The sequence below is a fragment of the Malaclemys terrapin genome, chromosome 11, assembly GCF_027887155.1.
Source record: "Malaclemys terrapin pileata isolate rMalTer1 chromosome 11, rMalTer1.hap1, whole genome shotgun sequence".
Taxonomy (NCBI): domain Eukaryota; kingdom Metazoa; phylum Chordata; order Testudines; family Emydidae; genus Malaclemys; species Malaclemys terrapin.
This window is the reverse complement of record NC_071515.1, coordinates 78,476,512-78,499,782: the sequence shown is the minus strand read 5'-3', so window position 1 is coordinate 78,499,782 and position 23,271 is coordinate 78,476,512. Positions and strand designations below refer to the sequence as shown.

The 23,271-nt window shown below is 54.8% G+C and overlaps 1 protein-coding gene across 3 annotated transcripts in view; it reads left to right on the top strand.

The window, feature by feature from the left end:
* CFAP65 (cilia and flagella associated protein 65) overlaps positions 1 to 19,692 on the top strand; it is a 46,906-nt gene extending 27,214 nt beyond the window's left edge. For 2 of the 3 annotated variants that reach the window (XM_054043221.1, XM_054043222.1), the window contains exons 21-32: positions 4,625 to 4,735; positions 6,856 to 7,047; positions 7,925 to 8,083; positions 10,517 to 10,660; positions 11,135 to 11,251; positions 11,856 to 11,993; positions 12,514 to 12,579; positions 14,148 to 14,362; positions 15,947 to 16,093; positions 16,732 to 17,049; positions 17,571 to 17,708; positions 18,984 to 19,692. In XM_054043221.1, the coding sequence (XP_053899196.1) occupies positions 4,625 to 4,735; positions 6,856 to 7,047; positions 7,925 to 8,083; positions 10,517 to 10,660; positions 11,135 to 11,251; positions 11,856 to 11,993; positions 12,514 to 12,579; positions 14,148 to 14,362; positions 15,947 to 16,093; positions 16,732 to 17,049; positions 17,571 to 17,708; positions 18,984 to 19,107 (1,869 nt within the window). In that variant the 3' untranslated portion in view covers positions 19,108 to 19,692. Of the gene's footprint in view, positions 1 to 4,624; positions 4,736 to 6,855; positions 7,048 to 7,924; positions 8,084 to 10,516; positions 10,661 to 11,134; positions 11,252 to 11,847; positions 11,994 to 12,513; positions 12,580 to 14,147; positions 14,363 to 15,946; positions 16,094 to 16,731; positions 17,050 to 17,570; positions 17,709 to 18,983 lie in introns of those variants that run through there. The other variant, XM_054043223.1, reaches the window with a different exon arrangement.
* The last annotated feature ends 3,579 nt before the right edge of the window (positions 19,693 to 23,271 follow it).

Below are 23,271 nucleotides of genomic sequence, written 5' to 3'. Positions count from 1 at the left end.
GTCTTCACCTCTGCAGTTCATGCCTCTCTCTGGTATATTGACCCTCCCTTCATCGCTCCTCCTCATCAACGCTGTCTCATTTCAAATCCCTCTGAGATGGGCCTTCTCCTAAAGCACCAGCTGCTCTGGGCTCCAGCATGTGATCGGCAGGATCTTCCTCAGCTTCTGAGGTGTGGAGGCAGCTGTTCCCCCAGTGCCAGCAGGTAGTACGTTCTGTTCTGTCTGTTCAAAGGTGGGGACAGCAGCCACGTGCCTTCAGCTGTCAGTTCCTTTCTCCCCACCCATGATTGAGGAGTGCCACTCATTCTCCCTGCCTTGCCGATCACTAAAGCAGCTCAGAGCTGCTCCTGTTTTGCATTTTTCTCTGAGGGTTTCCTCGGGATTGGAACTAATTTCTCTCTCTCAGTTTGAGCCAAAGTCACCTTGTGCTCTGCCGGGCACGGCTCAGACCCCTCTGAGCCTTCCTGTCTGTCTCTGAGAGCTTTGTGTTCACATCACGTTTTATTTTCCGTTCCTTTCTTTTAGGGCTATCGTCAGCTGGAAATCCAGCCCGTTGAACAAATTGTTCAAACAGTGGCTTAACTGTACCTTTCCCTGAAACCCTTGGATGGGCTCCCTGTGCGATGCCGGCTTGGCACACTCCAGAGAGGGGCCGGCAGCTTTCTGCCAGCCAGCCAGCGAGGGATTAGGCCTAGAGCTCCAGAGGCACATGGCCCTGCCTTGCCCAGTAGAGATTCTGGTGGCTTAAGACCAGTGGCCACCATCCTGCCTCAGAATGAGGAGCAGAGGAGAGTGAGAATGGAACGATGCTGAAGGAGTCTTGGAGGAGCTGCCGCAGCCAATACACAGAGAGCTGCGCCGGCCCCTGTGCTCAAGGAGACCTCTACCAATGGAGGGGCAAATGCAGCATCAGTGCACTGAAGGGAACGCCTCCCCCCAGTGCACTCACAAGTGTCGTACGGGCTACGGAGCACCCGTGTGACTAGGGTGCTTATATGCTGCATCAGAAAGGAGCTGCCCGTGCCCCACGCTTTCCCTCTCCTGCAGTGATACATTGTGGGGCGAGAGAAAGAAGGGGAAAAGGGAGACAGGAGCTGAAGCATGATATAGAATCGTAGGACTGGAAGGGATCCCGAGAGGGCATCTAGGCCAGTCCCCTGCACTCAAGGCAGGATTAAGTATTGTCTAGACCATCCCGGTCAGGTATTTGTCTAACCTGCTCTTAAAAATCTCCAATGATGGAGATTCCACAACCTCCCTAGGCAATTTACTCCAGTGCTTAACCATCCTGACAGGAAGTTTTTCCTAATGTCCAACCTAAACCTACCTTGCTGCAATTTAAGCCCATTGCTTCTTGTCCTGTCCTCAGAGGCAGGGGTCGGCACTACCATGTTGCGCGACGGACACTTGATAAAATTACCGTACTTAGTGACGGACATTTTCAACATTTCTTGAAAAATTACCATGGACCTCAACATTTTTACCATGAACACATTGTGACCCCTGCTCAGAGGTTAAGAAGAACAATTCTTCTCCCTCCTCCTTGTAACAACCTTTTATGTACTTGAAAACTGTTATCATGTCCCCGCTCAGTCTTCTCTTCTCCAGACTAAACAAACCCAATGTTTTCAATCTTCCCTCAGAGCTCATGTTTTCTAGACCTTTCATCATTTTTTTTGCTCTTCTCTGGACTGTCTCCAATTTGCCCACATCTTTCCTGAATGTGACGCCCAGAACTGGACACACTACTCCAGTTGAGGCCTAATCAGAGCGGAGCAGAGCGGAAGAATTACTGCTTGTGTCTTGCTTACAACACACCTTTCAATATGGCTCCTCCCCTCTCAAGAGGAACAGGAGTGGTGCAGAAGATTGCTCTCTGCCTGCACTCATGGGAAAGAAGGGGAAGAGACACATGCCTGGGAATTCATTGAGGCTTGGAGCCATTTGGAGAATCCATTGTAGCCTCGAGCCCAAGGGCTGAACCTGGGATATCTCAGATGGCATCAGTAAGCAGCTCCGGGGTGGGGGTCGTCGCCATCTGTGTGCTTCCAGACTGGAGAGCAGACTGCTTGCGGGGTGGGGTCTGTATGATGATGTTAGGGGCAGGTGGGCCCAACCCAAGGCATGGATTTTCTTTGTCCATCTTTGAGCCCCAAGCATAGCTTGGTGCTGATCACTAGCGAGCCAGGCGGGAAAGGATCAAGACGACGGATCTGTTCCCATCTCTCTCTTCCTCCGCTGGCACTGCTCCTCTTCATAAGTGACCTTTTTCATCTGGAGTGAGGTCTCTTGTGGGGCCTTCACTCCCTCCCCTCCCACTGGGATGCAGGCTAATGGTCTAAAGTGACTTGTTCTGGCTTTGAGGTGACTCTAGGTTTATAGGGGTTTTGAGGGAAATCACATTGATTCCTGCAGGAAACTTTTTGCAGGAAAAAATCCCCAGCTCTGGGAACCTGCATGCCCCACTCTTGCAGAGAGGTGGTAGCGTTTGGCATGGGAAACCCTTTGCCCGGTCACTCTCCATTATCCAAAACACTGCAGCTCTGACTTCTCTGTCGGAGCACAGTGGCGGATCAGGAGAGTGGGTTGGGCAGAATTTGCCGCCATCAGCGGTTTTGAAAGGAAGCCCACTGCAGGCTGCAGATGTTGCGCCATAGAGCCTGGTTCCCAGAGCTCAGATCAGAGAGGGTGCTCGATCACTTCCACTGAAGGGCAGGATCCTGGGGGGGATCCCCACTGGCGTGTGGATCCACAGGGTGGACCCGCAAATGCTTCAAGCTTTCAAAGCTTATTAACTGGTCATTACATATGGTTACCTGGAGTTGGCATTCTCTGAGCAAGCTCTGCTCCTGTGTGGGTGTCTGCTGTCTCTGGGCTCTGCATGCTTAGACCAGGGCCGCCCCGGGGGGCGGGGGGAGCAAGTGGGGCAATTTGCCCCAGGCCACGGGCTCCACAGGGGCCCCGTGAGCCCTGGCTGAGAATCCCTTTCCTGACCCGGCGGCGGTCCGGGTCTTTGGCGGCATTTCGGCGGCGGGGGGCCCTTCAGTGCTGCTGAAGACATGGAGCGACTGAAGGGCCCCATGCTGCCGAAATGCTGCCACTGCCACCGCAGACTCGGAGCGCCGCCCGGTGAATACAAGCTCCCCCACTTTGCCCCAGGCCCCCTGAATCCTCTGGGCGGCCCTGGCTTAGACAGACAGTAATCAGTGCGGGCAGACTTCCAGCGCCTACAGAGTCCATCAGGAAAGTATTGATCTCAGCAAGCCTGAGCCTGTTGGTCTCTTTCTCCATCCTGCTACTTTGGTTGTCAGTTCTATGGAGACGACCGCCTGTAGGTAACCTCCCCTGCGCCCAGGGGAACGGGTGTCTCACCTTGGGGATCAGAGTCCTGTGAAAGAGCCCACTGGATAAAATCAGCAGGCCTGGCTCCCTGAGTCAAGCTCAGGAAATGGACTCTCCCACTCTCATCAGAGTGCAGGCTTCAGGGACTGTCTCATGCCTAGGCACCCTTGCTTGTCTTTCTTGATTGTGAACTATATGGAGCAGGAACTGTCTTCCCTTGTATTTGTGCAGAGCCTGGCACAATGGAGCGCTGATCCTTGGGGTGCTAAGTATTGTACGGTGCTTTGAGATGATAAATACTGATATTGTGCCTTGGGAATCCGTTACTGCCTGTTTGTCTAGTCCTGTTCTCTTCTTGTATCCGGCTCAGCTCCCTGCTCAGGGTGAGGAGGTACTTTAGAGGTACCACCAGCATCTTGTCTGCTTGGCTCTTGTTTAACTACTGAATTACATCAGCATCTCCTGTGGGTTTCTGACAACCCAGGAATTCTGGGGCTCATCACAGCTCCTGTCTCCCCCTTGCTTTAGTAGTTCTCCCATCTGGGCTCTTAAAACAGTTTCATATTTGGCTCAGCCATTTCGCTGTGGAGTTCTGAGGCCTCCAAGCTTCTTGTGAACCCTGCCTACATCCTGTCCAACAGCTGTATCTGGGGCTTCCTCGGCAGTCTCCACCCTCAACGCTGCCGTCACGCTCTAGATCAAACAGCTTTGGGTTTCTCTGGTGCGCTCCAACGGGGAATTATAGCCTGCAGTTCCCTGCCCCGTGTGGCTTGAGGTCTGCTCTCTCAGGGGCTCCGTAGAGCTAGTGAGAGGAGGACACCCAGTCTCTGGGGTTCCTTCCTGCTGCGTTGCAGAGGGGACACTGTTGATATCTCCACTGGTTTGCCACTTCACATTTATGCTTGGCGGTTCCTGTGGCAGCTTCTAGGCTCCCATGCTTTAGAGACCGAGCGTGAGGGCCTTTGACTGAGAACTGGAGGAAGGACAATCACTTACAGCCCTTCCGTGATAAGGTGGGTACCATCTCCTGGTACAGGGGATAAAGCGCCAAAGCTCTGTCTCACAGCTGTCAGGCTGGGAGTGGGCGGGGGGTGGGGATTGGTGCAATGCAAACCTTCCGAGAGGAAGAATGTACAGGTCAGTAATATTTACCTCCCTTGCTTATGCCTCTTAGCTCCTGTCTGCCTCTCCTGTTATTACTGATTTAGTTCTGTAACTGTGATAGCGTGATGTTCTCTTCCTGGAGAGAATTATTGGTTCTTTTCCCTTGCCTGCACCATAGCTGAATTTCATTGGCGTGACAGTGGAACGGGAGCAGCGGTACGTTCACTTTACCTCCACTAAGCATGTGTTCACCCCCATCGCCATCGGCAGCTCCAGCCCGCCCAAACAGGTGAGTGGCCACGACTCACACCTACCAGCAGGCAGAGCGAAATAGCTAGAATGCCGGCCTGTGCTGGGGGGGGGAAGGAAGCAGTGGCACGTGTTAGCTATGGAATAGCCTCTCAAGGGAAGTAGTGAGGCCCCATCACATGGGTGGTTTGAGACTGGAACTAGCCAAAGCCTTGGAGATGGGCTGTAGGGCCGGTTCTGCATTGGGGAGGCGGGCGGGAGGTCCCCATCTCTGAACTCTGGTTCCCATCTCCAAAGAGCTGACTGGACTGATTGTCCCATAAGATGCGAGCTTATATTGTTGATTCCCGCAGCCTGCTGCCACTGGATCTGAGTAAAACTGTGTTCGGTGGGCAGTTTGAGGGGGTCAGCAAGCATGCGGACAAAGGAGATCCAGTGGCTATAGTATCAGAGGGGTAGCCGTGTTAGTCTGAATCTGTAAAAAGCAACAGAGGGTCCTGTGGCACCTTTAAGACCAACAGAAGTATTGGGAGCATAAGCTTTCGTGGGTAAGAACCTCACTTCTTCAGATGCAAGAAAGCTTATGCTCCCAGTACTTCTGTTAGTCTCAAAGGTGCCACAGGACCCAGTGGATATAGTGTATATAGATCTTCAGAAAGCCTTTGACAAGGTCCCTCACCAAAGGCTCTTAAGCAAAATCAGCAGTCATGGGATAAGAGGGAAGGTCCTCTCATGGATTGGTAACTGGTTAAAAGACAGGGAACAAGGGTAGGAATAAATGGTCAGTTTTCAGAACGGAGAGAGGTAAATAGTGGTGTCTCCCAGGGGTCTGTACTGGGACCAGTTCTATTCAACATATTCATAAATGATCTGGAAAAAGGGATAAACAGTGAGGTGGCAAAATTTGCAGATGATACAAAACTACTCAAGATAGTTAAGTCCAAAGCAGACTGTGAAGAGCTACAAAAGGATCTCGCAAAACTGGTTGACTGGGCAACAAAATGCAGATGAAATTTAATGTTGATAAGTGCAAAGTAATGCACATTGGAAAACATAATCCCAACTATACATATACAGCGATGGGGCTAAATTAGCTGTTACCACTCAAGAAAGATCTTGGAGTCACTGTGAATAGTTCTCTGAAAACATCCACTCAATGTGCAGCGGCAGTCAAAAAAGTGAACAGAATGTTGGGAATCATCAAGAAAGGGATAAATAATAAGACACAAAATATCATGTTGCCTCTATATAAATCCATGGGACGCCCACACTTGAATACTGCATACAGATGTGATTGCCCCATCTCAAAAAAGATATATTGGAATTGGAAAAGGTTCAGAAAAGGGCAACAAAAATGATTAAGGGTATAGGCTTCCGTGTGAGGAGAGATTAATACGACTGGGACTTTTCAGCTTGGAAAAGAGATGACTAAGCAGGAATGTGATAGAGGTCTATACAATCATGAGTGGTATAGAGAAAGTAAATAAGAAAGTGTTATTTACTCCTTCTCATAATACAAGAAAAAAGGGCCACCAAATGAAATTAATAGGTAGCAGGTTTAAAACAAACACAAGAAAGTATTTTTTCACACAATCACTGTCAACCTCTGGAACTCCTTGCCAGAGGGTGTTGTGAAGGCCAAGACTATAACAGGGTTCAAAAGGGAGCTAGATAAATTCATGGAGGATAGGTCCATCAATGGCTATTAGCCAGAATGGGCAGGGATGATGTCCCTAGCCTGTTTGCCAGAAGATGGGATTGGGTGACAGGGCATGGATCACTTGATGATAACCTGTTCTGTTCATTCCCTTTGGGGCACCTGCCATTGGCCACTGTCAGAGGAAAGGATACTGGGCTGGATGGACCTTTGGTCTGACCCAGTATGGCCGTTCTTATGTTCTTATATAGTGTGTGGGAGGCACTGTAGCAGAAACAGTGTCTGTAGGTGTGGTGATAGATGTTGGCTTTGTGTGGTCACCTACCAGACCCTCTGTTATAAATTCTGGCGTTATGGGGTCTCCTCCCTCTGAACCTCTGTTCTGTTAAATGCCCTGACTTATGAACTTCATTAATCCTCATCTGAGGCCTGAGGGCTGTTGCTAACTAGTTTAACTTCAGCGTGGTCCAGTGAGCGCTGCATCCCTCTTCTGTTACCTGCAGATCTATGAGCTGTACAACGGGGGCTCCATGGCTGTGGCTTATGAAATTCAGCTGGACTCTGTGATGAAAATCCAGGAGGAGAATTTCCAGCACCCTGTATTTGTCTGTCTGAATCCCAGGGGGGAGACCCTTCCCGGCATGACAAGCCACATCGAGTGGGTCTTCTCGCCACTGGAAGCCAGAACATACTCTGTAAGATGCTCCTCGGCATAAACGAGTGATAGTGTCAAGTACTTTCCCTGGGGCGGCTGAGTAGGCCAAGATCCTGCAGCCCTCTCTGTTCACATCAGAACTTGGCTTGTAGGGTTTGATTGAAATCACTTGTCCTCGGGAAACATTGATTTCATCTGCACACTGACATTGACAAAAAACCATCTGTTGGTTACAGAGGGCAAGCACAGCCTCTGCTGGACTTAGCGCCTGCAGGGGCCTGGTGTCACTCCTGGTACTGGGACTGTTCAGCTGCCCTCTGCAGCCCCGTTCTCACGACTCACTGCTGCAGGAGCCGTTCAGCAATGGGTGGTGTGCCCCCCAGCCAGGGGCTTGTCCTCATCCTCGGGCTCCTGGCCAGGGGTCTCTGCTCTGCCTCGCCAGAACCGTAGCTTGCAGGGATCTAGTGTCACTGGCCCCGTGGCCAGACAGGGAGCCCCCTGCAGCCCCACCATGAAACTGTGGGGCGAGGAAACAGGGTGAGAACAGAGAGAGCCTAAATACTAGAGACTCTGGGTCTGAGTGGTGTAAAGGGGCCTTGGTGCAAAGGAGAATCAGGCCCTTGAAGTTGCAACACATCCATAATTGGCTGTAGGATCAGACTGGGAAGTCTTTCAAAAGTAGTTACTCCAAGGAGGCATCTGTTGTACAGTACTGTTCTGTAACCCACATACCCAGCAGGCAGCTAGTGTCCCCGCCCTTAGTGGGTCTTGGGGGGACGTGGCTAGTCAGTGTTGCACAGGTCACTTACTCCAAATGAGGAGGCTGCAGTCCTGCTCTATTAGCAAAGACATTGCTTTGTATGGGGGTCCCTCAAAATGCAGCCCTGAATTTATCCCTGTTGCCCTTTCTGTGGCAGGTGGATGTTCCCATCCACATCTTGGAGGGAGATTCGGCTCTGATCACCTTCCAGGGAATAGGCTACGATCCACATATTATGGGAGAGACTGCCCAGTTCAACCAAGTCTTGTCTCCTTCAGTGACTCCAGGTTCTTCCAAACTAACAGTGCCCGGGCAGGTAAGCACCAGGTGCGATATTACCATAGCCACAGCATGATAAAAGCAGTCATTCCAGAAGTGCATGAAAAGGTTTGAAATTGGCGGGGGGCCTCTTTTCTAGAGGCTCTGATTGCATGGGGAGCTCCTTGGCCTGATATAGGACAAGCCAGATTCCTGCCCACGGTAGCTGTTGTCCTGAAAGACTATTTACTCACAATTCCATCTCCAGTGGCACCCGAATCAAGATGGTTGCTGGGGTGTTGTCATGTGACCATCGCGTTATTGAAGATTAAAGCTAACTAACAGTCACCTTTAGTGAGTACAGCAGCTTTTCCTTGGTCATTTATTCATTAAAGGAAAGCTCTGCTCCTTTCATTCCTGGGCCAGCACTTGGGTCACGTCACTCAGGGGGTGGATTCTTCACACCCCTGCGTGATGCAAGTTAGACCGACATAACCTGTAGTCTAGACAAGGTCTTAGTAAGAGCGGAGCAGACTTCCCGTAAGGAAGATGGCACTCTTGTGGAAAGCAAACGGGACAATTTACAATGTGCTCTAGAATGCCATGCATGTCAGTGTCCCTAGAGGGGTCTGCAATTTTTAACCTTCTCTAACTCTTCAGTGTAATTAATTAGTGTTTGCAGCACCTTGCGCCAGGCTGAGTTATGGAGTCCTTACCTGGAACTCGCAGTCAGGTCAGTGGGGATTTTGTCCAAGTCACTGAGTGGGGATGTTCAGAACTTGCCAAAGGAGCAGCTGCTCTGATTGGAGACTCTGGCTTAGCTCGGGCTCTTGTGCTCCAGGGAGGTCTCTTGCCTAACCCAGCGTTACACCGCGCAGCCTGGAGCCTCCTGCTGCCAAAAAGAGACAGCGTTTGTAACCTGGGCAGGGCAGTGGGAGGAGCCGCATGCCCCAGTTTGCTAACCCCACCTTGGAGGACAGGAATGGCCCTGGAACAGGCAGTAATTGTCTTGTTGGAACAGTATGTCCAGCATTATATAAATGACTAGTGTACCTGGTGTTAGCCAAACGTGACCCATCGATTGCCGGACATCAGACAGATACAGGGTGGAGCTGGGCATCTGCTTATCTCTCTGGGATGTTGTGACAATGCAGTTCTGGCGGAACCCAACTGAGAGTGCCAACTCAGGACAAATTGCTCAAACAGGGCAGTTACAGCCCAAGGCTGGGGTTTTTCCACCTCTAAGGCAAACCAAACCAGCCAGACTAGGAGGACTCCGGTCTCACCCCACCGGCTAACTGCAAGTCTCACAAGCAATCTCCTTAGACACTCCAGTTTCCCAGTATTACCACCAGTGCCACTCGTTATGGGGACAAATGGTTATGAAAACCAATACCCCAGTAAAAGAAAAAGGTTCTCACGATCCCAAAGGACCAAGCCCCAGACCCAGGTCAATATACAAATCAGATCTTACCCACAACTCATGCTGTTGCCAATCCTTTAGAATCTAAAATCTAAAGGTTTATTCATAAAAGAAAAAGATAGAGATGAGAGTTAGAATTGGTTAAAGGGAATCAATTCCATACAGTGATGGCAAAAAGAAGAACAGGAGTACTTGTGGCACCTTAGAGACTAACAAATTTATTAGAGCATAAGCTTTCGTGGACTACAGCCCACTTCTTCGGATGCATATAGAATGGAACATATATTGAGGAGATATATATACACACATACAGAGAGCATAAACAGGTGGGAGTTGTCTTACCAACTCTGAGAGGCCAATTAATTAAGAGAAAAAAAAAACTTTTGAAGTGATAATCAAGCTAGCCGAGTACAGACAGTGTGATAGGAAGTGTGAGAGTACTTACAAGGGGAGATAGAGTCAATGTTTGTAATGGCTCAGCCATTCCCAGTCCTTATTCAAACCGGAGTTGATTGTGTCTAGTTTGCATATCAATTCTAGCTCTGCAGTCTCTCTGCAGACTCTCTGGAGATGAGGCATCAGCCTTTTATAGTCTTTTCCAGGTGTAAGAACACCTCTTTGTTCTTACTGTGGAAAATTACAGGAAAATGGAGTTTGGAGTCACATGGGCAAGTTCCTGCATACTTTGCTGAGTCTCAAGGCATATTTGCCTTCTCTCAATGGGTCCATTGTATAGCTGATGGTCCTTAATGGGCCATCAAGCAGGCTAGGCAGAGCTAACACCAGTTTGTCTGGGATGTCTCCCAGAAGCACAGCATAAGTTTGAAATACAGACAGTATAGAGCCAATATTCATAACTTCAACTACAAAATTGATACACACATATAGACAGCATAATCCTAACCAGTAAACCATAACCTTGTCTTAGACACCCCATTTGACCCCTTTATACAAGATTTGCATGCCACTACAGGACCTTGGTTGCAACAATGATCTATATGGTCCCAGATTATATCAATAACATCACAGACGTGCACCCATCTTCTCTGCCTGGTTTCTCTTTTCCAGACAGCCTTCTTATCCCAGCACAGGATTTGCCTTGGAAACATCCCAGTCTACAGCAAGTCCAGCCGGCTCGTCTTTCTCAACAATGCCTCCGAGAGCGAGGCAGTCATCTTTGCCTGGCACGTTGGCACTTCTAACGCCAGCGAGGTAAGTTCTGCTTTCAGCTCTGCAACACTGGGCCGTGACAGGGCCCTGCTGTCTGATTGCATCAGAACAATGGGAGAGCTGGCAGGCTGATGGAGGTGGCATGTACATTAGCACATGGGGGAAGAAGGGTACTTAGAAACCTGAAGGTGATGACTGGGGATTGGGGCGAAGCACAAGAGCTCAGAAGAAGATAGGGAATGGGAGGTCTGGAGACTGGACTTGAGTGGAGTTCTATCTGCATAGAATCAGCAGTAGTGCATCACGCCTCCTGTTTGGAAGCCTGGGTCCCCATCACCCTACCACACCAACGAAACCTGTGGTGGCTCTTTAAATGTGGATCCAGGATCCCTCCCAGGTCTAGTGATTTCATGTGGAGGGCAGCCTGGGAGAATTCCCGAGGCTATGTGTTACCCAGCCGGTGAGGAGAGACAGACCGGACACAGGTCACTGTAATGAGTCCTCACTGTGTCTTAGATGCTACAGATCGTACCGGAGATGGGGGTCGTGCAGCCCGGGGAGAGCACCCACTGCATCATCACGCTGCAAGCGTCTGGGAACGCATGCTTCTACAACGTGGATCTGGTGTGTGAGGTGAGACGTGGGAGGTTCCTGCCGCTTTCATGGGCTCAGTGATGCCATCATGTCTCCCTCTAGGGCTGCCCCCAGCAGCTAGCAGCCTACTACTGACAACAGAGTCCTCCTTTCGCTCACGTGCTGGAGCCCATTGGTGTTTAGCACTGGGCATTCGGGGTTCGATCCCCATTCGTGACGGAGGCGTGGCTCGTCACACTAAGATTAACGGTGAGAAATGCTTGTGTAATGAGTAATGTACTGGCATGGGGCAATCACTGAATTGGGGCACTTGCTTCTTGTACTGCTGGGAGCCGAGTGTGTGATGCACCCTTGCTGCTAATACTCTCTTGGGTTCAAGTGATACGAGATCGGCCCACCTCTCTGCAGGACTCAAGGCATATCCTCCGAGGTACTGGAAGGTCTGGCAAGGGAAAAGGCTCTGTCCAGCACCGCGGGTTTGAATGCTGACTCGCATGACTGTTGATGGTCATGTATTATGAGCCAGAGAGAGTGAACCATACGCTGTCCATGGTCTTACACGTTGCAGGAAGAATGTGGCAAGAACAGCTCTCTACACCTTCCTGCTGGCCTTGCTCGTTCTAATCTAGGGTTAGTTTCCTAGGTTGTCATGCAGCAGCCACTGGCTAAGTACGAGAAGGCGCTCCAGGAGTGGGAGGCTGAGAAGCAACGGCAAACTGTGGAATTCACCATCACCGAGCAGGACCTGGGGGCCGAGACCAATCTGAAGCAGCATGCCAGAGTAAGGAACAGTTCTGGGGATTCTCAGCTCCCCAAAGGACAAGACGCTTCTTTGTGTGTAATTTGTTTTTCCAGCTTCTCAGCTGCAGAGGAGCATCTGGGTTTCCGTGAGGAACCGTCTCTAAAAATAAACCCCGCTGGGCCGATGACGGGCAAGGGGGTCATGTGATTTTTCCCACGCTCACATGGTCAGTGGCTCCCTGGCTATTAGAACCCAAGATGATCTTGGCTCCTAGTCTTTAGATTTACCCACAAGAATACCTCAGACCCTTGTGCTGCGTGTGGAACACTGGAGAAGGGCTGGCCTATGTGGTAGTTTTGTAAGGAAATCATAATGATCCTTGGCCAGCAAACTCTGAAGTTACTAAAGATCATCTGAAACTTGGAAGGGAATATCTGATCAGAGCCTGGTGAAGAGCAGAACCGGAGGCTCTGGAAACTGACCAGCTGGGGAGTGAGATTGCTCTGTTGCGGTTGGGAGGGGGTAAAACACAACCTGGTTCTCGTTTCCCTTCCTCTAGAGCTCAGCAGACTCCTCGGCAGAAGAAAAACTCACTAAGTCGCCTGCTGTGACCAGACAGTGCAAGGTAAGATGGCTCCATCCCCGCAAGTGGAATGAGCCCAGCAGTGAGATACTGGGGATTGCGGGGCGAGGAGGCTGGCTGGCTGGGGAGCACGGAGCTTGAAAGGCTGGACTGCCAAGCTGGGGGAGGCGTTGGTACATAGAAGAATTAGGCTGTTTGGCTGTGACTGTCGGCTGCTAGCTTTACAGAAGAGGTGGGTTAAATTAGAACCAAACATACATTGATGGCTGGAGATCAGATGCTGCTGGGTGAAGGGTTTGGCACCGTGGACAGAGGGATTTGTCTGCCACGCGGTTCATCGGCAGCGTGTTGGGGTGTCTCGAATGTGGGCCGCTCCATGGGGGGCTATACTAAAGGGCTGTGAGATGAAGGGTGTGACCTTAGAAAGGGTTTCAGGACGCAGGGAGTTCGAAGAGTGGGGCCTGTAGGACAGACTGGGACTGAAGATGGCTCCGTGCATCTAGCATGGTGAGTCTCTCGAACTGCCAGAGCCAGCCCAAGGAGATCCCTGGGGTGAGTGTGGGGCTGGGGGCATTCGCCAGACATCAGACTGGAATGGAAGGGAGCTGGCTGGGGAAGGAGGATGACTGAGAAGGGGTCAGCAGTTTAGGTGGAAGCTGCAGGCTTTTACTCTAGTCCCTGATTGGAACCTGCTAGCGATGCTCCACCTCCCCGGTGTGAAATGTGTAGGGAGGGGGCGTCCCTGACAGAAATGTCACTAATTCCCCTTTGTCAGCAGAGAAGCCAGGGCGTGACCATAGAGACTGAATTGCCCTTTCACCTGTGGATCTGTCTTCACTGCAGAGTTAACACAAACTCTTCCCGGGTGTTGCCCCAACCTCCTCCCAGCCGTACACAAAACCCTCTCACCCGAGACTGATGGTGCTGTGAACTGAGGCTAGCTGGCATGACTGGAGGTATAGGCTTTCACATGGGCTGGTAGCAGTCTTTCACATGGGCTGGTAGCAGTCTACTCTGGAGTGAAGATGCAGGCTAAATCACTCGAGTGCCAATAGTCTTCCAATGCATTCCTACAATTCCACCTGTGCCCAGCTGGACAGACAAGTTGTCCCTCAGTTCACTGGGAAAGAATCAGAGGGACTCAGCTTAATGCAGCACAGAGAACTCTGGGGTCTGCCTCCAGAAGTCCAGGCGACGCACTTGGGGGTGCGCAGTGACTTGGGCAGGGCTTTGCAGTGCGGCTGCTCACCCCTGGGCTGGACTAACCCGGGCACTCAGACCTGGGCGCCGATCACCCAGGCTGACACTGCCATGAAAGGAGCTCTCTGCAGGTCAGGCTGAGGTGCTGGGTCTTGAGCAGGGTAAGGAGGAAGTTGGCCCTGCTGCTAACCTGTTGCAAGGCTGGGCAGAGGGGTCAGTCTTCATTTCATCCCTTTTGGCCTCCGTGTTTTGACGCTTCCTCCTTCTCTGGTCACGGTGTGGATGGTAATGTGAGATCAGGTATCCGCACCCAGTTCTGGTCATTTTCTGCACCAGTGCTGAGTGCTGAAGGAGAAGTTAGTGCCTGCAGTAGGCTCAGTAAAGGGCTAATTTTTCTTCTTCCCCAACAGACTCTGCCCCCCATTAAAAACCTCCTTGCACCCAATCCACCCGTCAGCCGCAGTCAGAGGAGGCACCTGATGGACAAAGAAGCCAGTAGACTGTGGGCCAAACCAGAGCCTCCCAAGTCCCATCTGCTACACCTCGGCGTGACAGCCAGGTCCCATTCCATGGACGACTTCCTGAGCAACTTCTGCTCTGAGCTCCCCAAATTCTTCCTTTGCCGGTAAGAAAAGACAGGCCTCTTGTTTGGAATGACATCTCCACCCGACCCAGAGCTCTTCCTGCTACGACGCGTGCCTGTGTACGCCGACTTGCCCCTCGGATTAGAACTGCCATTGCATGGGGACAGGAAGTGACAACGGATGTTTCTCCGTGAGCTGCAGGGGGAATTTAGGGAGGCTGAATCCAGCAGCCTGAGCTTGCGGTCTGGCTGGGATAACAGGTTTGACAGCTGGCTCTTGGGAAGTGAAACCGGGGATCTGTAGTGCCACTGTGTCCCTTTACCTCAGGGGGTCTCAAACTGGGGGTCGGGACCCCTCAGGGGGTCGCGAGGTTATTCCATGGGGGTTGCGAGCTGTCAGCCTCCACCTCAAACCCCACTTCCCCTCCAGCATTGCTAATGGCGTTAAATATTTTAAAAAATGTGTTTTGAATGTATATGGGGGGTGGGGGTCTCACTAAGAGGTTTGCTGTGTAAAAGGGGTCACCAGGACAAAAGTTTGAGAACCACCAAGTGGCACCTTGTCTTCCCCTCCGCTGCCACCAGCCCTAGCTCAGAACCCACCAGCTGATTCCCTGCCTGGCCCAGGAAGAAGGATGGTCTGATCTGTGCGTACAGGGCTCTGCGCTGGTGGGGATCAGGGCAGCGCTCTGCTCGTTGTCAGCAGCATTAAATCCCTCAACGCCTGGAGCCAAGCAAGGGCCGAGCTCCCGGCTCTCTCCCATCGACGCACAGGCACTGTAACCCCCGAGTCACTGGCACTTGCCTGGGCGTGAGACCCCTCTCACTGATCCTGATGTGAATCGGAGTCGTTCCTCTGGAGGGGCGAATCGGGCCCTTTGGGGGATGGTGATTGAGGGCTTCAATCATAGCTCTCTCGAGTGAGCTGCCAGCACATGGCCTCTCTCCTGCTGGCAGCCTCCCTGCTCACACCTTCCCTGAGTCTTCTGTTGGCCCAGGTAATGCATGTTGGCTGGCCCACAAGGCTGCTGCTTGGAATCGTGGGCAGGGAGCACAGGTCCCTCAGGCGTGGCGCTGAGAGCCAGGTTTCAGACTGGCTGCAATTTATTGGCGTCCGTAAATCCCTGTGGAACGACACTGATCTGGTCATTGCCCGGGTCACCAGAGGTGGTTGCTGCTTGTCTCCGCAGAGCCTGCGTGTGGCACAGGGGGGCGCTCTTTCAGTCCATTCTCTCACCCAGAGGTGCCTCTCTGCTCCACACTGGCACTTCTATGCCCTCCCTTGTTCCCCTTTGCTTCCAGCTGTTTGCCAGCACCGCAGGCCCGCTGCTCTATAGCATCGTCCCGCCGATGGATCCTGCGGGGTCCCGGGAGAGAGACGGGCCGTGTCTTTCCAAAGCTCTGTTGATGTGAATCCTCAGAGCTGTGGTAAAAATGATTCTCTGCACCAAACTTACTCGGTGCAAGGTTGGGTGAGCCAGGTGCCCCGCTCCAGCCTCTAGTGATCTGCTTGATGCTACCAACTCTAATTACCTGATCCCATCCTGGTTTCCCTCAGGCCCCCTGCCACGGTCCAGGCACTGTACTTTGTCTCGAAGGCCCCCTCTGCTTTTTCTCACTGTGCAGGCATCTCCAGCAGACAGCGGGAGACAAGGCTGTGGACAAGAGGAAGGACGAGGGAGGCGTCAGGACGGACCCTGTTCTTCTGGTGCTGGCTGGCTCTTCCGAACAGGAGATGCAGGTGGTGACTGACCTGCTGACTGCTGTGATCAGGTACAGGCTCCCCTTTCCTTTCGGAGTCAGTGTCCCCCCGCTGAAATAGGGGCTACGGGGGGAGATGGGCCCGATTCTCCGCTCCGTTCTACTGCCCTTCCGCTGGTGGGACCGTTGTGTCAGACCAGTGGCGTGGACTGGGGAATTGGGCCTGCGGAAGACAGAAGTGCAGGAGCCCTGCCCTGGGGATTGTGCATCGCCGGCCATGCTAAGCCAGGAGCGCAATGGCTGAACAGAGGGTGTCCGCTCCCTCGCTGCTGGGGAGGAGCTGTAATAAATACCAGTGCAGCTGCTTGCTGGATTCTGGAACTGTCGTTTGTCCTGGCTTCAGAGGCAGTGCCAATTCCCCTGCCGTGGCCTTGGCACCCCACCCATCTGCGGAGAGCGAGGTCCCACTGGAGGACGCTACATTAAGACTAACTGGCTGCACAAGCTCTGGGCACAGGCACTCAGGATCGATGCCATCTTCCCCAGGGCTAGCAGGGGGCCAAGCTGGCCACTGACTCAAGTGAGAGCAGCTGGCTTTCAGTGATCCCTAGGGGTCATTACTCTGCCAAGGACATCGGCCTCGTGGGCATGCGTCTACTTATGCAGAGGTGTTGTTTCTGATCCCTTTGTTCCTTTCCCTCCCATCCTAGAGGCCTGTTGGAGGACACCCAGTTTCACCAAGCAGTGAGCAGGAGCCTGGCCGAGCCCATGCCTTATTTCCACCAGTTCTGGACTGCAGAATCAGCAAAGCATCAGGGCAGGAAGCGAAGCCCGGGTGGCTCCTCCAGAGCGTCTCCTTCCCCAGCCCCTTGTGCGAAGGACAAGCCGGGAGAGGAGGAGGAGAGGCAGGAAGAATGTGAGATGAGCCTGGTCACCTCTCCCAGGGCGGCTGGGGAGGAGCCTCCGGATAGCTTGCGTGACATCCTTCACCAGGAACAGCTCCGGGAGGAGAAGGAGACAATCACCAGGTGAGGAGGGGCCCCGGCCGCTGTGATGCAGGGAGCACAAATCTGTCTTCCCCTCTCTCACGTTATACCTCCAGTGGGCTAGCCATGCACTCCGTGTGGCCACCCACTGAGTTCTCCCGCGCAGCCTGCTAGCCACCCTCCTCTTGCGTAGGGAGGTGCGGCCTGAGCAGACGACAAGTCCCAGCATGCATTGCTCCTGCCCCGAATGCAATGTTGCAGATGAGAGCAGCTGAGGACAGAGAGATTCAGTGCAGATGAGGCAGGGTTTGGAGGCTCCCGCCCATCAGCCCCGATTCAGGCACAGTCTGTGCCGAGAGGGCGGCTGGGCTGCTCTAGGGGAGGGCGTGGGGTCAGGTGCTGCATTTCTCCGCTCTTAGTGCAGCTGGCCGTGGCACCTCGGCACCTGCTGGGGCCCTGTGTGTGCCGGGGGAACCCAGCTGCCCACACCGCAGGGCCTGCGCCCATGGACAACCTCTCCTGCGGCATTAAACATCCCCAGCCTGCACCTCCGGGCTCTCTAGGCTGCCTGCGTTCGGGAACCTGCTGGAGCTGGTGCTGGAGAACACGCTGCAGAACATAATGGTGGAGGCCAGTCGCGGCGAGGTGGTTCTGACGGCCCGTCCCAGGGTGATTGCCCTGCCCCCCTCCTCCGCCCAAAGGTAAGGGGCGGGAATGCCTTGCAGAGGCCTCGCTGTGTCCTGTGTAGCACACCTCCACTCCTGTCGTCCCATCTGCCAGCAGCTCATGCGCCATGTGTGAAATGGGCAGGTTCCTCCCAGGGAGAGCGACCACCACCCCGCTGCAGGAGCCAGAGGGGGCAGGAGCCTGGCACGTGCCCAGCAGCTGCAGGAATGGCCCAGGGCACTGGAGAATCCAGGCCAAGAGTGTGGGCTCCGGGGGTGTCGGTCTCCCTTTGCGTCGTCTAATTCCCTTCCAGCGGGGGAAGGGGGCGGACGGGTGGACACCCGTCGTTTGGAGCCCTACAGTGCACTCATTACCCCCTTTAATAGGAGCATTCAGCCTCCCCTGCCCCACCGGGCCCTTCCCCACAGCGAGTCCGCACAGGCAGGGTCCTGCACCCCAACTCCGCAGTCAGACGTGACTCTCAGCCAGCCAGTAAAACAGAGGTTTATTAGATGACAGGAGCATGGTCTAAAACAGAGCTTGTAGGTACAGGAAACAGGAGCCCCTAAGTCAGGTCCATCTTGGGGAGGCAGGAAGCCCAGAGCCTCGTCTGGCCCCTCCCTCCATTTCCCCAGCCAGCTCCAAACTGAAACTCCCTCCAGCTGTCTCACTCAGCTTCCCCCCCCCCCCCCTCCTCCTCCAGCCTGTGTCCAGTTTCCGGGGCAAAGGTGTCACCTGGCTCCATCCCCCTCCTGGGTTCTCATGTTACCTGCTCAGGTATCTTCCCTCAAGGCCAGTCTCCCATCCCCCAACGCAGCCAGTCCCAGCCAAACTCCCCTGCCACCTGCCCAGGTCCATACTCCCCCCCCTCCCTGCTGCGTCACAGGCCCCCACCCAGGAGTCAAAGGAAACATTCAGAACATTCCCACTTCGTCACAGGGGGCACTTCCTTACAGGTCCGAGGCAGAGCTCTCGCCCGCTGCTTGTGGCTGGGCCAGAGAGGCCAAGGGAGGCAGCGCCAAGTGGTTTCATGCAGCAGGGCTGGGCACTGAGAAGCCCTTTGCACGAGAGAAGAGGCAGCTGTGGGTGCTGAGGAAGGGGATTGTGGGCAGGGCAGAGGCAGTGTTTGGGATGGGGTGGGAGAGGCTTGGTGGTTGCCATGTGAGAGCCTGCCCATCTCCCGGCCTTACGGGGGCAGCGCCTCCTGCTGGATCCCCCAGGGCTGTTTGGTGGAGGAGGAGGGTGACTTGCAGGAGGAAAGGCCACAGGCCGGAGGCTGCCAGATCCAAAGGGAATCTCTTCTCTTTCAGAGGCATCAGCCCAGCCACGCCTGGTCACCCCGCATCGCTGCTGCGCACGGCAGGGCCTGGGCCCAGCCTCCTCACTGAAGGCAAGGAAACCAAGGGTTACCCTCAGATTGTCTTGTCCACCTAGATGGCTGGCGTGGCTCAGAACCGCTGCCCACGCTAGCCGAGTTCAGCACTCAGTCTGCTCTCTGAGGAACGGCAGCGGCCACAGCCCCTACTGGAATCCCCCACGGCAGCCGGCTCCTGGGAACCAGGCCTTCTGCACTGCTGGCCAGGTCAGAGAGGAGCCAGCCCCAAGACTGGAGGTGGGTGGCTGTGCCCAGGGGAGTTCAGCCACCTGGCAGTGAGCGTGGAGGGCATCCTGCCGTGCAGCGAGCTGGGCATGTGGAGCGGGACTCTGTCGGTGACGTGTCCCCCGCATGCCCCAGGTCGTCCCTGGGGGAGGGATGTGGTTTTTGAACATGCCTACTTTGAAATCGAGCCTGCCGCAGACGACTCCCTCCCTGCGCGCTGTTCCAGTTCACACTCGCTCTCTGCGGTGGCGGCAGGAACCCGGGTCCTTCTGCTGCCTCGATGCCCAACGTCAGTGAAACTGGGACAGCTCCGCTCAGGAACGGCCCCCCGCCGTGCAGCTACCTGGTTGGCTGCAGCCGACTCCCTCGGGTGCTACCCCCAAATAAAACGGGCTGTATGGCCCTGCCATTCTCTGGGAGAGTGTGGTGTGGCTAATGCGCAGTGCTGGGTGTCCCCCTGGCCGCCTGGAGTCCTGTTATGGCACATTGGCCCCTGCATGCTGCTCCCCCGGGAGGGAGGGGAATGGGGACCCCTCGGGACTGTGCATGGCCTGTCTGTGTCTCGCCCTCAGCACCCCGTGGCCTGGCAGGCAGAACAGGGCCAAGACCCGAGTGTCAGAGGAGAGAGGCTTCGTCCTAAACAAGCAGGGTTAGCAATTGCCAATAGGTGGCACCAGCACCATTAGTAAAAGTACCAAATGGTTCAGCCAGACTCCCGGCCAAGACCTCCCCCGCTCCCAGGCTTTGTGGGCTCTGGGGAGTGGCTGGGCAGGGGGAGTCACTCCGAGGAGCCCCACCGCTCCTGCCAGCTCCTGCGTGGGTAACACGAGGGTGCAAGACACAGCTCTGGCCTCCCACCTCTACCCCTTTTTCCAGCCATCTTGTGGGCACATGCCTGGCTGTGAGCCAGGCCAGCCGTACTGTGCCTAGCACACAGGGCAGTGCGGGCTGGCACCATGGTCCTGGTGCAGCAGCCTGGACACTGCATGTTCCTCTGCATTTGGGTCCCGTGGTACTGAGCCGATACCTCTGGTGCCTGGGGAGGGGGGGAGGGAGGGGCGTGCGCCCCAGCTGCCCAGAGCAGTGCTGGCAAGGGGGTACAGGAGGCGTTTGCTGTACCCGGGGACATGGCACAGCTGAACCCAGCAGTTGCTTGTTTGTAAATGTCCCCACGCCGCAGGGCTGGGCTGTTCCTTTTGTCAGAGAGGCAGCGAGGGCCCATCTGGCTGCTCCAGAGCTCAGCCAGGTGCCTGGGGGCTCCAGATGGAGTCTGGACCCTTCTGAGCAGTGTGCTCCCCGCCTCTGAGCTGGGCCTCCAGTTCTCCCGCAGCAGGGCCTTCTGCTCGCCCGAGCTGAGAGCACAGCGGGCGGTGCCACCACCGGCCAGCCCAGCTCATCGCACCAGGGCGCTGGCTGTGCTCCCCGCCTGGGCGGAGCCTGTGCTCCGTGGCTGCCTGGCCGGGGTGACCCTGCCCCAGTGCAGTGGAATGCTTGGGTCGGGATTCTGGCACATCATGCAAGCTCCCCCTGGCTGGGGAGGGGCCGAGCTGGTGCTGGTAATTCAATAGGGGGCACTCTCCCGTCTGAGTCCTGCTGACCCAGCATGGTTGTAGTTTAGGGGCACTGTACTGCAGGGAGCGGGGTGGGTGAATCGTTCGGGGGTGCTGTCCCCCTCCCCTCTGAGTCAGTGCAGACCTCAGTGTCCCAGCTCGGGGAGGGAGAAATGGACCTGTTGACTCCTGGATCACACCAAGAACGGGGGTGAACCCAGCGCCCAGGCCGAGTCCTGACACACACAACTCCCTCCTGCCATGTCAGCTGGCTGCAGGCGTCTTCCTGTCGCAAACTGTCCTTTCTCCGGGGGTGTCAACCGCTCGCGGGAATTCTCCTTCAGGGCTGCCCAGCTGCCGTGCTGGCCCAAAGGACTCCTGGGCTGTCCAGCAAAGGCATCGAACCGCTCCCAGGCCCAGGAGGTTGGAAGCACAGGCCTCTACCGCTTGAGCTAAAGGGGCAACTTCATTAGCTGGCAGCTGCAGTAGATAGTTACCATCTTAATCACTTGGGGGCCATTCTCCAGCCTGTGTTACACAGGGGAGCAGACGGGGTGATCACAATGGTCCCTTCCAGCTTTGGAATCAACGGCTCTTAAGCCAACTGACCCCTAGAAGGGGAAAGGCCCAGACAATCCACACGCAGCATGGATCCCATTCATTAGCTTGCTTTGAGGTCCCGGGGAGGCCAGCTCCCTGGTGGCGAGAGCTCTTCCTCGCCCCTCCAGCTCAGGGGAGGGTTCCTGGGGGGTCAGTCGTGGGTGGGATCCCCGTTTCCTGGGGGTATTTCTAACCTTGGTGACAGCACCTGGCCAGTAGAAGGGCCGAAAAGCAAGACTTTTCCTTTGTTAGAGAAGCTCAGAGACCGGTGCCGAGAGTTGCAGCAGTACATAGACGGTAGGCTGGAGAGCGAAAGCCAAGAAGGCTACCCCTGGACAGACAGACCCATGCCATGCGGTTCCTAGGGCTTCTTTTGGCTAATTTCTTCTCAGGTGCATCCCGATTCTATCTGTCCCTTGGAGGAAAGCTCTGTAGAGGTGGCATGGCAGGAGAGTCTTCGCTCTGCCCTGTACTGTGCTCTTAAAATATAGTGATCGGGGCTGTGACGAACTGGGCCTGATGTGACGAACTGGGCCTGTTCTCACGGTGGTCTGTGAATGCTGACAGGGGAGTGTGCTGGGATAGTCTGCATTGTAGGATGGGATCTGCCCGAGGGCGCATACCTGAGTGTGTAACATGAGAACCCAGGAAGGGGTTGAAGGCCAGGCGACTCCTGAGCCCGGGAAACTGAACAAAGGCTGTGGGAGGGGTGGCAAAAGCAGAGTGCTGGAAGCAGGCTGAAAGGAGGCGGGAGAGATGGCTGGGGGGCAGAGATGGCTCTGACCTCCCAAGGGGGGCTGGGCTGGGATGCCCTGGGACCCCAAGCTGGACCTAACTGAGGGAGTCCCTGTTGTCTGTGCCTGCAAGACCTGTCTTGGACTGTATTCCTGTCATCCAAATAAACCTTCTGCTTTACTGGCTGGCTGAGAGTCATGGTGAATCGCAGGAAGCCGGAGGTGCAGGGCCCTGAGTCCCCCGATACTCCGTGACAACTGGTGGCAGCGGTGGGATCTACTGCACCCCGTGGACGGCGCTTCCTGCAGTAAGTGACTGGGGAGCAGTAAAACGAAGGGGGATTGATGGGGACCAGGCGCGCTGAAGAGTGAGAGAGAGACGGTTATTACCCCTGGGAGTGTGTGACCAGCGAGAAGGACTTTTGCAGTAACAGGGTCCCCCGAGGGGATCGCAGCGAGTGGTCCCAGGGGCGGAGGAGTCTGCAGCTCAACCCTGGCAGAGAGGTGGTGACCTCGAGAAGGGCTGGCACACTAGGGGTCCCCCTGGGAACTGTGGGGAGCTTTGAGCACACAGGCCGGTGAGTGGCCAGCAGGAAGATGTATGCCAAGCGGCTTAAGAGCGACCTGGTGGAGCTGTGCAAGCAGAGGCGGCTGCGCATTGGGAGGCTCACCAAAGAACAGCTCATTGCCCAGCTGGAGGCAGAAGATCGCGCGAATGAACTGATCCCTGTGTCTCAGGGAAGCAGCCTGGCAAATGCAGCGCAGGCACCAGTGTCTGTCCCAGCTGGGAGTGGTCAGCCGGCTGCTGAGGGCTTCCCGAGACCCCTCCTTCCTATGCCTAGGGGAAGGGTGGGGAGGAGCCCAGCAAATACCGAAGGCGCCGTGGCCCCCCCGGCCAGCAGGGGGTCCCCCCGGCGAAGCTCGCCGGCCAGCAGAGGATCCTCCCGGCGACGTTCGGCATCCGGGGAGCGGAATTGGCTGGAATGGGAGAAAGAGCTAAAACTGAGAGAGCTGGAGGATCGTGAACAACAGAGACAGCATGAACGGGAGGAGAAAGAGAGACAGCATCAGCATGAACGGGAGGAGAAAGAGAGACAGTATCAGCATGAACGGG